At 31.6% G+C, this 17090-nt stretch overlaps 1 protein-coding gene across 1 annotated transcript; it reads left to right on the top strand.

Annotated features, from left to right (window-relative positions):
- Positions 1-5380: 5380 nt before the first annotated feature.
- LOC120079037 (auxin-induced protein 22D-like) lies at positions 5381-7404 on the top strand. The gene is made up of 4 exons (XM_039033219.1): positions 5381-5744; positions 6117-6328; positions 6429-6528; positions 6898-7404. The coding sequence occupies exons 1-4, from the start codon at positions 5536-5538 to the stop codon at positions 6974-6976; spliced, it is 600 nt and encodes a 199-aa protein (XP_038889147.1). The 5' UTR covers positions 5381-5535; the 3' UTR covers positions 6977-7404.
- The last annotated feature ends 9686 nt before the right edge of the window (positions 7405-17090 follow it).

Here is a 17090-nt window from a genome sequence, read left to right as displayed (position 1 = left end):
AAAAATAATAATAATAAAGTAGATTACTATTAATGATATATATATATATATATATATATATAGATGATGTTAAGAGTGAGTAAGACTAAAATTTAAAAATAATTAATGATATCAATCTTCTAGGAGTGTGAATAAAATTTTTCAAAAAAAGTTGTTTATTCATTTTAATTTTAGTACATATAGTTGAATTAAAATTTACATTAAATCTCTTTTAATTTCTTTACAATATTACATTATTTACCTTCTTGGTAACCAACATTCTTCTATTTGCATGACTAATATTAAGCAAATAAGGAATCTAAACGTATAGAATAATAAAATAACACCGAAGTAGAAATTCAATTAAAGTATAATATCGACGTTGGCAGTTTGTTTCACATCGGTTAAATTGAATAATAGGGATTGGCTCCAAACTTATAAAAAGAGCTCATACCTCTAATTTTAAGCCGTCATCGTTAGAAACATTTTAAACTTAGTGTGTTAACTCTAATTAAATTCTTTTAGTATTATCTAGTTGGAGAGTGTGAAAAATGTATGAGTAGTCAAAAGCTGTAAAGAGAATTGTTTTGTGTGATTGTGACAATTTTTCTTGCAATAGAACTGAGAGGTATTTCCTGATAATTGATAAAGACTAAAATAAGCGTACTCAACCATACAAGGTCTATATTATAACATTGATAAAGAGATTAAAAGTTTAAATTGTTTGTCTCCCTATATGTCATTTAGCTTTAAGAAAATTATAAATAGATTGAATCCTTGTTGGCTAACCTAAAATCATTATGTAGAATTCAAGTTTGGGAGAAAATAGTTCTCTAACTTAATTTTATCTTTAAGGAGAAAGACAAATACCTAAATCCCGAAAGAATAAAAAGAAATTAGTTCAGCTTAAACATAACATAATTAAGGTAAAGTTTTACCCTACTAAAAAGAGTATGAATACCAGGGTGTTCAAAAAAATCCGATGATCCGAAAAAATCAATCGACCCAACCCAACTCATGCAGTTTGGGTTGGATTATCAACTCATTTGGATTGGATTGGGATCAAATAAATGAAAATTTTATGGGTTTGGTTGGTTCATGGGTTCACCTAATATAACCCAAACCAACCTGAACCAACCCGAATTTATTATTAACTTTACAAAATATATTTTTTTTATTATTTATAACACAATTATTTGTACATATATTGATTTTAATTTTATTTAATTTCAATATTTTTAATATTTTATTCTTCAACAACTCTTAAAAGTAGTTTTTTTGCACTTTAATTTTTCATTATATAAATTGAAATTGAGTTGTTAATCTTAATTCAATATATGAAAATAATTAAATTAGATTTTTACATATTTACATTTTGCTTCTTTTTAGAACAAAAATTTAAATAAACGACCCGATTAACCCGAACCAACTCAACCCAAATATTTGATTGTTGGGTTAGGTTGGGTTCATTTTTTAAAAAGGGTTATTTGGGTTGAAAAAATTTACAACCCGAACAATTGGGTTGGGTCTAAAAAGTCTTTCAACCCAATCCAACCCAACCCATGAATACTTTCCTCCGTTCATTTCTTTGATGAGTTATTTTAAAAATGATGTAGGATTTACTAGAATTAAAAAAAATACAAATATATATATTAGTAACAATAGTCAATCAGGATATTAATATCATACTCTTTGTAATTTATAAGTTAAACCTTTTTTTTTACAATTGTATTGAATATGCCAGAAGAATCAAACCTTTAACCTTGAGATTGATAGTAAAAGCACTATACTATGTTAATTTAACTATGCTCATTTTGATGATAAGTTAGAAGTTTGAACCTTCTCATTTAGAAGTATTAATCTCAGGAATGAAAGAGAAAGATTATTACCAACTTCAAACTTAAATTAGTAAAGTGTTTGGTGGAGAGAGAAACATTACCCAAATTCTAGAGAATGGGAGAGAGAAATAAATAATTAGTCCATAAGCCCTAAAAAATGGATGTGAGAGCTATAGGCTCATAAATTACCCTAATCTTAAAAAGTGTGTGAGGGAGGGAGAGCTACCCAAATCTTAAAGTATATAACTTTAATTTATCCTCAAATACAAGTCAGTAGAATATTATTGGCACACAAGCTTAAAAACAAGAAGAAAAAAAAAAAAAAAAAAAAAAGTGTGTGAGAGAGAAAATCATATCCAAACTTTTAACAAATGAATGAGAATAAAAAATTACCTAAAATATATATTTAAAAAAAAGTGAGAGAGAATAACCATTATTATTCAAACATGTACATGTGAATATAATTCAATGTATGAATAACTTTCCTAATTTATGAGAAGTTTGAACCTCACACCTTAAGTGATATTAAAAAATAGCTATCACAAATTTTTTTAATGAGAGTAACACGATTTACCAACCTCTAAAAAGAGAGAGGTTAGGCTTCTTCTCTTCTCCATGTCTAAATTTTAGGTTTCGTTTGGTAATTATTTTGTTTTTTAAAATCGAGCCTATGAACACTACTCTCACCTCCAAATTTCTTTCTTTGTTATTTACTTTTCACCAATACTCTAAAAAACTAAGCCAAATTTTGAGAATTAAAAACAGTAGCTTTTCAAAATGTTGTTTTTGTTTTTGGAATCTGACTAAGAATTCAACTATTGTACTTAAGAAAGATGCACATCATTGTAAGAAGTGTGATTGAAATAGACTTAATTTTAAAAAATAAAAATAAAAAAATCAAACGGTTACCAAACAAGGCCTTAACGTTCAACCACCGTTCTTTAAAGAAAGAATAACAAACAATTACCAAACCCTAAGAAATGTGTGCTACCAAAGAATTTTTGCTTTTCTTCCTTTTTATATCAACACACTTAGAGTAGGAGAAAACCCGAACTTTTGACTTTGTAATCGAAAGTTTATACTTTAACCGATCATGAATGTGCATGTTAAAAATTTTTGCATATCGTAGTGACTAAGGGTATAAATAGGTTGAGTTGGGTTGAATTTAAATGATCTTTTTGACCAACCTAAATTTAGGTTGCTCAAGTTAGTTACCTGAAAACTCTAACAAGGTCTCCAACCGAACTCAACAAGTTGGATTGTCAGGTTATTATTTTTTCTTATTAATCGAAAATACTTAAATTTATCTACAATATATGACTAATAGCTAAAATGTTATAAAACTCAAATGTTAAATACCAAACAAACATTTAGCAATCCTAAAAAGATATCACCCATCCATAATCAATCAAACATTAAACAAAGACAAATGTATGTATTTTTTTTTATTAATATAAATGCAATTTGGATTGGATTGGGTTTTTAAAAAAAATCAACTCGAGACCCAATCCAACCCGATAAAAATAGAAAAACTTAACTCAATCAATCCAAATATAAAAGTAGCCTAACCAAAAACTTATAATTTAGGTCGGGTAGTCCAGATTGTTCGGACTGTCGAGTCATTTGAACGTCTTTAGTAATGATTATCTTATATAAGTTCTAAATGCATTCAATAATCTTTCTTCTTTCATACATATTCAACGGTGTAAAACTATCAATCACATTATTGTAGTGAATAATTTTCGGATACGAAAAGAGAGAGAAAAAAGAGTTTTTAATAAGGTGGGAAGTGAGCACATGGGAGGGCTGCCCCAACCGCCATAGCATATAGTTTTAATTTTTAAAATAAGGTTTTGAAGGGGAAACCATTACCACCCACCATACTTGTCTCACCCAAAAACAGCACCCCATGTGGGACCAACCCTAATCCAACGGTTGTCAATGCATCACCTTTTAATTCTCCTTTCCCTAATCTCCACCCTCAGCCGTTTGATTAAAAAGGGCCTTTTGTCCTTAAAAATTTAAAGACAGCCTCCTTTAATTTGTGTAGCTCATTACCCAAACACCCTTACCTGCCCCATGTCCCCACCTCTTACCTATTTGATTCCTCTTGCTCTTCCCATGTTCCCTCCCCCACTCCCCTAATTGGCCCCACTCCTTATTTTTCATTTTTTTTAAAAAAAAAAATTAATTGATTAAATTTTTGGGTAGAGTAGTAATTCAACGCGGTTTTGAAAAATCATAGGATCAATTTTTTTAAGTTGTGATCATGTTTCTATGGTTCAATTTTTCAATGTTAGATCTTGTGAATCACATTACTATTCTAATCAGAGTTTTGAACTTACTTTACTTTTAATTCAAGACCTTTCTAAGTTTATTTAAGTTACATTTGGGATTACTGTAACTTTTAAAATAATTGTTGGTAGCTGTACTTTTAGAATAATCAGCCGCGAAATAAAGTAAAATAGTGTTTGATAAATTTTAGTTTAAATTAGAAAAAATTAGTTGTGGTGTTTGGTAAATTAATACTAAATTTATGTAATTTAATTATATGGATCAAACTGGAGTTATTATTTCAATTATTTATGATTTGATGATGATCTAAATTACATTTATTCCACTCTCAAACTCTTGTAAAATTGTAAGGTTTTTTTTTCCTTTTTTTTAAAAAAAATAATAAAGAAGTGAGGATTAGTTCTAGAAGAAACAAAAGGGAGTGAAGGTTATTTTCAAATATACTTCCAATATTTAATCGAGATATTTTCTTCATGGGGTTATATGGTAAATAAATTGAAGAACGTAACTAAATTAACCGTAATAACTAAAATAATCTTTTACAAAATTAATAGAATAAACGACAACAAAATAAAATACAACTTGGACATCAAATAAAATTAAAATATGAAAAAAAAAATGTACAATTATTATTCAACTTTCATATTGGTTTTAGAGATCCAATCCAATAAATATATATTGTTTTCATCTATGTATTTTAGATTCCATTTTATTTCCGTCTTTATATTTTTAATAGTCTAATTATATTCCTATATTTTAATAGATCTTAAATTTAGTCTTTCAAAATTAATTCTGATCAAAATTATTTAATCAAGAAGAATTTAAAGAAAAATAAAATAAAAGAGGTTAAAATATCATTTTAAACGGTGTACTTTGAATTTTGTTTCATTCTAATCCCTAAACCTCCACATGTTCAATTTTATTCCTTATACCTTCAAAATTTCTTAAATTTAGTTAGTGTATATTGTTTGTTGTTGTTTTTATTCCCAAAATTTTATTAATATTCTCCTTATAAGTTGTAAAAACATATTCGGATGATATCGTTTTTTTTAAAAAGAAAATATTAGTATTAATCAATTTTGATAAAACTTAATTTTAGAGGGTTAAATTTAAGATTTAATGAAATGAAATAGAAAGGTAAGATGACCGTGAAAATACTCAACCACAATATAGAGCGCGTGATGAACACGCACGGTGTAGGGAAGTGGGGAAATGATGGGCCCTTTTGCTTTAATCGACTTCTATAAAATACGTTTGGTGTTATTTGAGCCAACAAGCATTCCATTTCTCCTCTTCCCACTTTCCACTCCGATTCTCTTCTCCACTTTCTGTTTGTTTCCCGAGAAAAAGAAAAAAAAAAAAATAACCCATCAGAAAATTCAACAAACCCATTTCAGAGAAAGGGAAAAAAAAAACAAAACCAATGGCCTTCGAGAAAGATCTCAACTTGGAAGCCACCGAGCTCCGATTGGGTCTGCCCGGAACTTCGCCGGACGATCAATCTTCTCCGATCAACCGAGCCAACTCCAACAAAAGAGCTTTGCCGTCCGACGACCAGAACCTGCCGGAATCCCGCCGGGAAATTAACTCCGATCCCACCAAATGCAACCAAGAAAATCCCCCGCCCACCAAGTAAGCACTTATATTTTGGTAAATTCAGAATTTAATTCCTGTAATATTTATGATTAAAATTTACAACTTAAATCATAAAGACTATTTTTGAGATTTTTTTTAATCAAATATGAAATTTTATCCAATTATATGGCTATTAAAATCATAAAGATCAAATTCTAACGTTTTGGAAATTATAAAGATCCAAAACTGTAAAATCAATTAATTTGATTGAGAAATTCAAATTTGAACTCTAAATTTTTATAATAATAATAATAATTTAGTTAATTTTTCTAATTCATGAAAGAGTGTAGAAAATTAGAAGGTAGAATTTTGTTTTATTTTTTATTATAGAAAAAAATAGAAATTGACAAAAAGATTTATATTTAATAGGGCACAAGTTGTGGGGTGGCCGCCGGTGAGATCGTTTCGAAAGAATTGTTTCCAAGCAAAGAAGAAAGACGAGGCGGCGGCAGCGGCGACCGGGATGTTCATAAAAGTGAGCATGGATGGAGCTCCTTTTCTAAGGAAAGTTGATCTTAAGATCTATCAAGGATATCCGGACCTTCTTCAAGCTTTGGAGAACATGTTCAAGTTTTCTCTTGGTATTTTTTTTTTTTTAAATATAATCTCTCTTAGATCTTGAGATCAATCTCTTTAAGGATGAAAGTTTATAGATTTTTTTTTTCTTCAATGTTTTTTCAGGCAAGTTTTGTGAGAGAGAAGGGTATAATGGGTCGGAATTTGTTCCGACTTATGAAGATAAAGATGGCGATTGGATGCTCGTTGGCGATGTTCCATGGGAGTAAGTTCCAAATCTTTACGTAAATAAAGTGCATGCATTAGTAGTTTTACTTTATTAAATATAGAAAAAGATAGAATCTAAAAAATGTATTTTGAATCAATATCGAAAAATTATTAGAAGTATATAAGAAATAGGAATAACAGTGAAACCGTAACATTAAAAAGACAGAAATTTTAAATATATGAGTTATTCCTCTCATTATCGATTAGTTTTGAGATTATTGAATAACAATTTATATTTATGTAATATGTGGTTCTATAACATCCAAACGAGTAAACGATCTAAAAAATAATAAACACTAACTTGAGTGAGTAAATTTTTGTTTCTCTATAAATAGACTGATTAAAGATTTTATATGAAATTTTGTAGAATGTTCATGAGCTCATGCAAGAAGCTTAGGATCATGAAAGGATCAGAAGCCAAAGGTTTGGGCTGTGGATCAGTGTGAAGAAAGAAAAAAAAAGGAAGAGAAAAAAGGGATTAGAGGGCGCCCCAAAATATTGCTCTCTTTTTTATGATCATCGGAAAAGTTGTGAAAGTTCATCGCAGCCGCCGTGTATTTGCCGGCGGAGTGCACCGCTGCCGGCCGCCTCTCCGATGATCCGACCAAATTTGATCTCATGTAAATTTTTATGAAAAATCAGATCTTGATTTTCTTAGAGAGAGAGAAGAGGGGCTGATGATCAAGAGTCGAGACCCAAAATAAATAAGGGAATTAAGGGTTTTTTTTTTTGGTGATTATTCATATTTATTCTTGTGGGGGATAATGTAATTGATCGAGATGGGTTGAAAATTATGTTAATTACCCAAAGAGTTTGTACATGTAATTGGATGTGATATAATCATCAATTCCAAGAGAAGGATCTCCTTTTTTTATATCCATTTTTATTGAGTTTTTAAATGCTGAATATGTTCTTTTTAAAAAAATTTATTTTCTTAATTTTCCTCAATTTTGTCTTCCATGGATGATAATAGGCAAATTTGCAAGTTAGAATGAAAAAGAGATTTTGTTGTTGCCTAATTAATTTTGTTGTTATTAGTTTACAAAGTTATTTTTAATCTATTGTTTAAAATGATTTTACAATTTTAACCAAATTTCAAAGATCTAGATATATAAAACAATGGTTTAGATATGGACTCTAAAAGATCAATTTTCTATTAAAAAAATAATAATAATAATTAATAAGCTAGATCAAAAGAAATCTAAATTTATGGAGTTTAATTATATAGGATTTAATAGTTTTGAACAATTTGTTAAAGCTAATTTGGTTTTTGGTTATTCCTTTCGGAAATCTGATCAAATTTACCAACATTTTGGGTAATCCACCAACTAAAGCAACTAATACAATCTTTCAAAAAAAAATAAAAATAAAAAATAAGTAAAATTATTTACACAAAATAGTAAAATTTTAATATTCTTTGATAGAGACCGATAGAAGTTTATTACAAATGATAAAAACTGATAGAAGTCTTATCAATATTTTTTTTTATGTCATTTCTGTAAATAGTTTGACATTTTTCGAAAAATTCTCATAAATAAATATATATATATATATAAAAGTCAACTAATTCGACAAACTTAATAATTATCTACGAACTTTAATGTAGCAATTTCTATTCTCAAATGGATCAAATTATGATATGATTTAATTTGGAAAATCTACACTATATATTTATGGTAGATCAAGATTAACTGAATTTCATACTGCTCTATACCACTTTTCATACAACTCACAGTTCTTCTCTTTAAAGTGTATCTTAAAGTATTTTTGAAATCTAGAAGACAAAACTACTTTTTTTTTAAAGGTGTTTCTTCTTTTTAATAATAGAGCACTAAAAGGTTTATTTTATTTTATTATTGAAATAATAATAAAAAAAAAATATTCCCAACCTACATTGTTCTTGTTATTATTATTATCATTTTAGTTCATATATGAAGGTGGATTCTAACTTTCAAGAAGAAAGCGGTGTATGGACTCTTGAAATATTACTAGAGTCGTATTGTCACATTTCTTTTATCATACCATAAAAATTAACCCTTGTTTTATAATAATTTCGTTTTTTATTTTTTATTTTTGAAATTTATGTTTGGATTCTCTCCTACATGTCTCAAGGGTTAGAGAGATGAGCCTATTGTAACCAACTTGAAATTTCATAGCCTATTGTCTCATGGGTTACAACTATGAGACCATTTCCATTATCAATAATATACTGACACCTTTGTTTAGTAGGATAAACATAAGAAACAGTAAGAGTTTTTTTATTATTATTATTAAAAGAAAAAATTATTAAGGACAATAATTATCCACTCGATTTGGGTGGTTTTGAAGCTAGCTTTTGATAGGTTTGAATCTTCGAGGGCGACTAGTATCGTTGTATTGTTTTGGCGATTGGCAAAGAGAAACTTGTCAAATTAAACCAGAATGCATCAACAAAATGATTGTGTTTCATTTACGAAAACACTCCTCACCCATAAAAAAAATCAAAAGAATAATTAGAAAATCAACCTCCATCCATAATGAGTGAGATTTGTTGATACCAAAACTAGATCGATCGTAAATTTGTATTATAAAGGAAAATTGTCCAAGTACCTACAAGATAAAAGTGATCGAGCACCGGTATTGTGTCAAGCCACACATATTCCAACGCTCAAGTCAGCCTCGAGTTTGTGAATAATTTGACAATACAAAATAGTATGTTATTTTAGGTGTACTTCCGACTAATGGCTTTGGGCACTTATATAAGATAGTAGAGCGTAACTAATATTCGGGCTCGTAAATGCCCTCTCATCAATTTTGGAACCGTTGAGCTGATATTCGTTCGACGGTTATGTCATTATTGCAATTGAAGCTTATGCGCACCCTGCACTCAATTTCTCAACATTTCCTTCATGGCATGTCTTTTGTAAATTTGGATAAGCTTAAAAGTCAATTGCTTTAAGGTCTCTCATGAGTCCTCTAAGCTCTATTGGACTCCCTCCAAGATTGCTCTAAGCTCATTCTAAACTCCCTATGGATCCTTTGAGTTCTCTCTAAGCTCCCTATCAGTACATTAAGTTCACTCTAAGCACCCCATGGGTCCATTGAGCTCCATTAGGCTCTCCCCGTGGATCCTTTGAGCTCCATTAAGGTCTCATTATGGGTCTTCTAAGCTCTTCTATGAAGGAACTCGTTTACAAAGAGATCCATGAGCGGAAGCGGATAATCCAAATTCCATTTAGATTGAAAACACAAACTTACAACAAACATACAGATTATGCATTTTAAGTAAAACTACAGCATGTTTTTTAACCAAGAAATAGAGTTCAAGAGATTATACCTTTGCAGAACACTTCTTCTTGTATATCACTCGAACGGTCACAAACTCGAACACAACAACCCTGAAGACTTTCTTCAAGAATCTCATGAATCAAAAGGAAGACACCACCACTTGGAACCTTCGGTATACTCGGAGTGAAAACCTAGGAGTTGTGGACTCTGACTATTTTGGTTAGGAGGGATTTCGAGTTTGGAAGAGGAAGAACATTGAAGAAACTCTGTATCGTATATAGAAACTTCTTGATCGTGTAGTCTATCATATAGGCTTTGTCCTTTTTCGTGTAGATCAGATTATGGAGAAAATAGAATCGTATTTTATTTATTCCATTTGCTTTAAACTGCTTAACCACCCATTAAGGTAGTTAGAGAGAAAAAATGGATTAATTATCCAAAAATAATATAAATAAATATGATAACCAACTTATCATATTATATTTATAACCTATTGTTTTAATATTGCATCATATACAATATAAACTATAGTTCTTTTTCTCTATTTTATGACATTTAATGTTCACATTTATATTAAAATTTGAGAACTATTTGAATCTCATTGAAATATTTATTTCCTCTAATTAAACTATAATACGTTATGCCAATTATATCAAATATAATTGAATCAATTTAATTATCTCATATATAATTAAATTCTCTCTTATTAATTCGAACAATTCAAAATAACCAAAAAACTGATTTTCAACTAAATCCTTTTGAGCTAACAAATGGACCTTATGGACCTATAGTTTGAAGCTTCAACGATATGTGAATAATTAATTAAACTCTTTAATTACATTTGAAGGAAATCGGATTCTAAGATTTCCATGAGCAATGGAACAAGACTATTCCAAATTACAATTATAAATGAACATATATTTACAGTCGACTTAAATACAAACGGTTATGCAATTAATATACAGAAATTACAGCATGAACAACAAATGCATAAAGAGATCAAACTTTACGCACAAATGAAGATGCATCTCCACGCTCCGTTGCGCGACCGCTCGAACAATCAGCAACCTTGAACGCTCGACCCACACGATCGCAACATAGCATGAACTTTTCGCGCTCGTCCTCAATGATCTTCTCGGTCACGAACTCTTCCATAAACACGAACAGCCTCCAAAGCACCACGAACGGCCTCCAGAAAAACTTTGACGATGTCGAGTTGAGTCTGACACCACCAACAAATGTGACCTTGGTATTCTCGGTGTGAGAATCCAGAGGGTGGACTCTGTTTGGACTTGGTATGAGGCAGACGAAGGAGGAAACGACGATCGCGTATACGACTGGGCAAGTGGGAAGATGGTGGAAACCTATCGTATAGGTCGATGCCCAATCATTTAGATAAAGTTATGCGATAATCTAGCAAAAGCTATGTGATCATTTAGTCTATCGTTTAGCTCGGTCTGTCGCCTACAGACACTACATGATCGTTTACCTTGGGCCAACGATCAATCTAGCAAAACTATGCGATCGTTTAGTAAATACCGCATGATCGTTTAGCTCGCCACTGCACGATCGTTTAGCTCGCCCAGCCGTTGTTTGTAAATCTGAATTTACTCGAAGACTACGTGAGTTTTCTTTGTGTGCAGAGAAAACTCAAAACTTTTTATCGTTTGTAAAAAAAAACTTTTTTTTGAAAATAGGAAACCATTTTCCTTTTAAACTTACGGTTACCATGATCCAATAACCACCAACTCATATGGTTATTAAAAGAAAAGAATTAATTATCTAATAATTAATATTATTATAAACATAAATGATAACCAACTTATCATAACTTATTTATAACCTATAGTTTTAATATTTCATCTCGTGAAACATATAAACCATGGTTCTTTTTCTATTTCATGGTACTTAATGTAAATCTCATTTACATCAATCCTCCACTAGATGTATCTCATACATCATATCGATTATATCATATATAATCAAAATACCTATTGTCAATTTGAACACTTCAAATCAACATAAAAAACTGATACGCGACTGAATCCATTGAGCTACCAAGGGGACCTCATGGACCTGTAGCTCGAAGTTCCAACGGTACGTGAATAACTGACTAAACTCTTTAGTTACGGGATCCACCATCCGTTAACTGCTAGGCATTCCACTAAAGATTGACAGCTGAACTCTCCTTACCACAGATATATTATGTGTCCATCTTAACCAATCAGCAGTGCGACAACCCTTCACAAATCGCTCGTAAGTACTGCTGGGCCAATAATCGTTATGCTCATGTAGTTACATCTGTCTCCTTAAGTACCACTGATCCCTCTAATAAACATAAATCATAGTCCTACTATGACTGGGTCTTCTCTTCCAAAGAGAAGTTGTGGCCACTATGTCCAAGCCCCGGAATCAGCCCTTAAGGGAGCAATCTCTCTACTTATCCCTACTTCGGGAAAGGAGTGAATTCCATATTGTGGATTGAGTTCCCAGCTCCCATATCAGACAAGTCCCAAAAATGGTAGGCATGTTGAGTTGGCAATCTGGCCACTCTTACCTCATACTAATCAAAGGACCGCCCTCAAAGGTAGGAGTTCCCAAAACACTCAGGATTGAGGTTGTGTCACCTATGATCATTTAGGTGAGATGCAAGTCTCTAGTATCAATGGCATTATATACAACGTCTAGTCATCTCGTGGTCCAGGTCTTCTACAAACTCTTTGTATAGGACACCACCGCTCCACGTCTCTACATGAATGGTCAGGATCTACCATCTGTAGTAGTTTATGACACTTGCAAACCTCTACAAAGCGATCCGTATCTGTAGTGTCACCAGGATCAGGTATTCCACCTTAATCCTTATACTACAGACCTATTTAGGTTATCACTTAAGTCTTGATCCACTTGTATATCACTACATGCTTAAGTTCACATACGATAATCAAGGAGCTTTGTTTATTGGATATGAGTAAATGCCATAATTAAATAACACTTATTTTATTCATTAAACAATGTGTATCTTTACAAAACAACGAGACTCCGGGAGAATTAGGACACCAATTCTAACAACATTATCTACCCTCTGTTAACTGTCGGACACTCCACTAAAGACCAACAGCTGCACACTTTGCACTACAGATATATTTTTATATCTATTGAATATAACCAATCAACACTACGATGACTCTTCACAAAATTGCTTGTAGGTACAGTTGGGCCAAATTACTGTCTTGCCCCTGTAGTTACATCTAACTCTTCAAGTACCATTGATTCCTCTAATGAACAATGGATCATAGTCCTACTATGACTGAACCTCTCTCGAGCCAGAAGAAAGTGTGATGCCATATTGTTCAAAACTCGGAATTAGCCCTTAAGGGAGCATTTTATCTACTTACCCCTGCTTCAGTGAAGGAGTGAATTCCATCTTGTGTAGTTGAGTTCCCAGCTCCCCAATCAGACGAATCCCCAAAATGATAGGCTTGTTGAGTTGGCGATCTGGACACTCTTACCTATACAAATCAAAAGGCCGCCCTCATAGGCAAGAGTTCACAACTCACTCAAGATTAATGTCATGTTACCTATAGTCATCTTAGTGAAATGAAAGTCTTTATTATGAATGACGTTATATAATGAGACTAGACATTTTATGGTCTGGTCTTATACAAACTTCTTTATATAGAATATCCCCACTCGCATGTCTAATACATGAATGATCAAGATCAGATCATTTGTAGCACTTTACAACATTTGTAACATCTACAAAGCATGCCATACTCGTAGTGTCACAAGGATAAAGTACCCAGCCTTATCCATATACTACAGACTATTTAGGTTATCACTTAAACATGATTCATTTGTATGTCTCCACATATATGTTTAAGTTACAATGATAACCTTGGATGTTCGACAAAGTGAATAAAATATCAAATATTATTAATCACATACAAGTTTGTTCATACAAGGTTTACAAACTGTAGGACCCTAGGAGATTTAGGACATCAACCCCAACATCCTAGGCTTTCCATGGGTTCTTTGAGCTCCACTAGACTCTCCCTATGGGTTCTATAAGCCCTTCTAGGCTCTTAATGGGTCCTTTGATCTCACTTTAAGCTCTCCACATGAGTTTTATGAGCTTTACTATGTTCTCACTGTGAGTCCTTTAAGCTCTCTTTAAGCTCCATATGGGTCTTCAAAGCCACCACTAGGCTTCCCATGGGCCAAGGTCTTCTCATGGGTCCTCTAATCTCTACTAGGCTCCTCTAAGCCTAGATGTCTCATGCCTAACCCCGACTTCTCTTATGCATAGGCTCCTCTAAGCTCAGACTCCTCATGTCTTCTTTTTGCCGGTGTTAGAACCTTATTCGGTGGTGAGCTTTAGCAACCGCGTCACGATAATTATAGAGTTTCTAAAAGACCCTAAAAATAAAATTTTTGCTCATGCTGGAATGACTCCCCACTTCTATACCAAAACCACATTTGGAGGATACCCTCTGCCAATAACTTCCATTTGAACTCAATGGAGTCTTCACCGTTGTTCTCCATCTTCGCACTTCTTATTCGATCCGATCTCGGTCCCTCTCTCTATCCACATGCTTTCTTCTTATTCTTTGGTCTGATATCGGTCTCTTTCTTTAATCCACGTACTCTAACGTCCAGCAGCCACCACATTCATGCCCAATCGTCGATTCAGCGTCATTTGGGTCTACAAGGTAGATCTAGTTGTACATCGCGCGCCAGTGAATTGATTTTCTCTCTCTACCCGAGTCTCTTTCTCTAATTCTTATATCTATGTAGCCCAATCCTCATTACAGTTGTCTTGTCGCTGCCGATGCTAGAGTTCGCCGGATTTTGGCCATTAAAGGTAAGATTTAGGGTGTTTTGGGTTAATTTTTTTTTGTTCTCGAACACCTATTAAGTTCGGTGTTAAAATTAATTGACCCATGAAGTTGGATGCAATAGTTGATTTTTGTTGCTTTTAGATAGTTGTGATAGACATTATTATCAATGTCTATCACAGTTAGACACTGATAGAAGTCTACCATCGTCTATCAGTGATAGAAACTGATACAAGTCTATCATCAATAGACATTGATGGAAGTCTATGAGTGACTATCAGTATAGAAACTGATAAAAGTCTATGAGTGACTATCAGTATAGAAACTGATAGAACTCTGCCATTGATAGAAACTAGTTGAAGTCTATAAGTGTCTATTAGTGATAGAAACTGACATAAGTTTATCATTGATACTATGATTGATAGAAACTGATACAGGTCTATCATCGATAGAAGTTAATAAACTTGTATCAGTTATATCAATGATAAAACTAATAGAAGTTTATCATTGATAGAAGCTGATAGAATTTTATCAGTGAAGAAACTGATAGAAGTTTATCATTGACATTATAGTGAAAAAAACTGATACAAGTCTATCACTGATAGACACTGATAGAGGCTGATAGTCTATCAGTGTATATCAGTACTTTTTTCCTCCATTTTTTAAATAGTTTGACATTTTTTCTAACTGTGAAAATTTCTCTTAGAACTATTAATTTTTTCTACAGGTTAAAATTAATATGAATGAGATTCATATTAAAACCATAGGTTAAGTGAGAGAACATTATTTGAATATGATTCAAATTAAATTAAATATATGATATAATTATTAATTAATTAATAATATTATTTAATTATATATTAAATTAGATTTAGTATATTATTTAAATAGTATTAAAACTAGAATAATCGCATGATGGAGGGGAATTATAATTCCCTCTTCATTCATCATCTCTCAATCCATCATTTTTCTCTTTGATTGTGTGAGAGATACAAAACATTAGAAGAGAATCACTCTCAACACCAAAAAGAAAAATCTCAATCTCTCTATATTCTCTCCCTTGATCTCCAAAACAAGAAGGATCCCACCATTCTATTCTTTGTCTTGAGAATAACAAGGAAGACACGGTGGTGGTGTCTCAATAGTTGATATTGATCTTAGAATGTGATTTGAGTTCGAGGAAGATTTCAATAGTTTGTGGCGATTCGTGGGATTGCAGAGAAGGAAGCTTTGAGGAATGTCTACAAGGTATGTTCTTTTTCTCTTGTAAAAGCATACTTGTTTTATATTTGTCCTGTATTCTGAATGTTTTATCTGTTTTCACGATTTCCAAAACAAAATTTGAAAACACACTTGTTCACGCGCTTTTGCTGAGGAATTCAATTCCTTCAACTATAACAAAACTAACTTCAATTCCTTTGAAGGCATACTTTCGAAGGATCATTGCTTCTGTAAGCTCAACAAGACCCTGTTAAGTGATTTTTTTTTTTTATTTTATTTTTTTAAATTATGAACATCGAATCACTATGAATACATATTTTACTTCAACACTCCCTTTATTTTCATCCATTTCACTTATTCTAACAAAGTATCTCAACTGGCACCTATTTTTTTGCCAATAAATAGTTCACAATCCCATAACATGGTTTTCGCATTCATAATCATTTTTCAAAATCCCTTATAAAAAGAAGAATAATGATGATAATAGTAATAGCAACAATAATAACAAAAAAAAAAAATCATAGAAACTAAGGATGAGACGATCAGTTTTTCTTTTTTTACAAAGTAAAAATAGAAGGACACTTAAAACGTTCTAATTAGAAGCGGGGGAAATAAGTTTGTTGACCAACATAGACTATATATAGTCAAATTGCAAGCAAGATGACCTCACATATATAAAAACATGTATTATTTTATTTTTCGAGTTAAAAATTGAGGATAAAATATACTTTTGATTTTTGGAATTATAATTTATTTTTTATTTGGTCTCTGAGTTTTTAATGCTAACACTTTTAGTCAATGAGATTTGAAATTAATTTCTACTTCATCATTCAAATTTCAAAAGTGACACATTTAATGTGTATATATAAAATCCTTGTCGTATTCCATTATGTTAACTAGCTAACCGTCAATTCTAGAGGCTATGCATGCATTGAGAAACTAACTTCAAAATTTGAGATCAATTAAAGATCAAATTCATAAATAGTAATTTTTGAAACCTTAAAACACTCAACAAAAACTCATTTTAAATCTTGAGAACAAAAGAATGTTTCAAAAGATACTTTCAAGACACTGGATTTTAATGCTGATACTTTTGCACATTAAGATTGAAATTAGTTTTTATTTAATCATTCATAATTGAAATTTCAAATGTGTCATATTTGGTCTCTAAGATTTAAATTTATTTTTAATTGATCCATAAAATTTGAAATTAGTTTTTTAATTGGTTCTTGACTGT

The sequence above is a fragment of the Benincasa hispida genome, chromosome 6 (assembly GCF_009727055.1).
Source record: "Benincasa hispida cultivar B227 chromosome 6, ASM972705v1, whole genome shotgun sequence".
NCBI lineage: Eukaryota > Viridiplantae > Streptophyta > Magnoliopsida > Cucurbitales > Cucurbitaceae > Benincasa > Benincasa hispida.
Note: the sequence above shows the minus strand (reverse complement) of the source record. Positions and strands in the feature narration are given on the sequence as shown.

Coding starts and splice junctions, on each gene's coding strand:
- LOC120079037 (XM_039033219.1), top strand. CDS start 5,536: ATGGCCTTCGAGAAAGATCTCAACTTGGAAGCCACCGAGCTCCGATTG. Junction 6,329..6,428: donor CATGTTCAAGTTTTCTCTTG/GTATTTTTTTTT, acceptor ATGTTTTTTCAG/GCAAGTTTTGTGAGAGAGAA. Junction 6,529..6,897: donor GTTGGCGATGTTCCATGGGA/GTAAGTTCCAAA, acceptor GAAATTTTGTAG/AATGTTCATGAGCTCATGCA.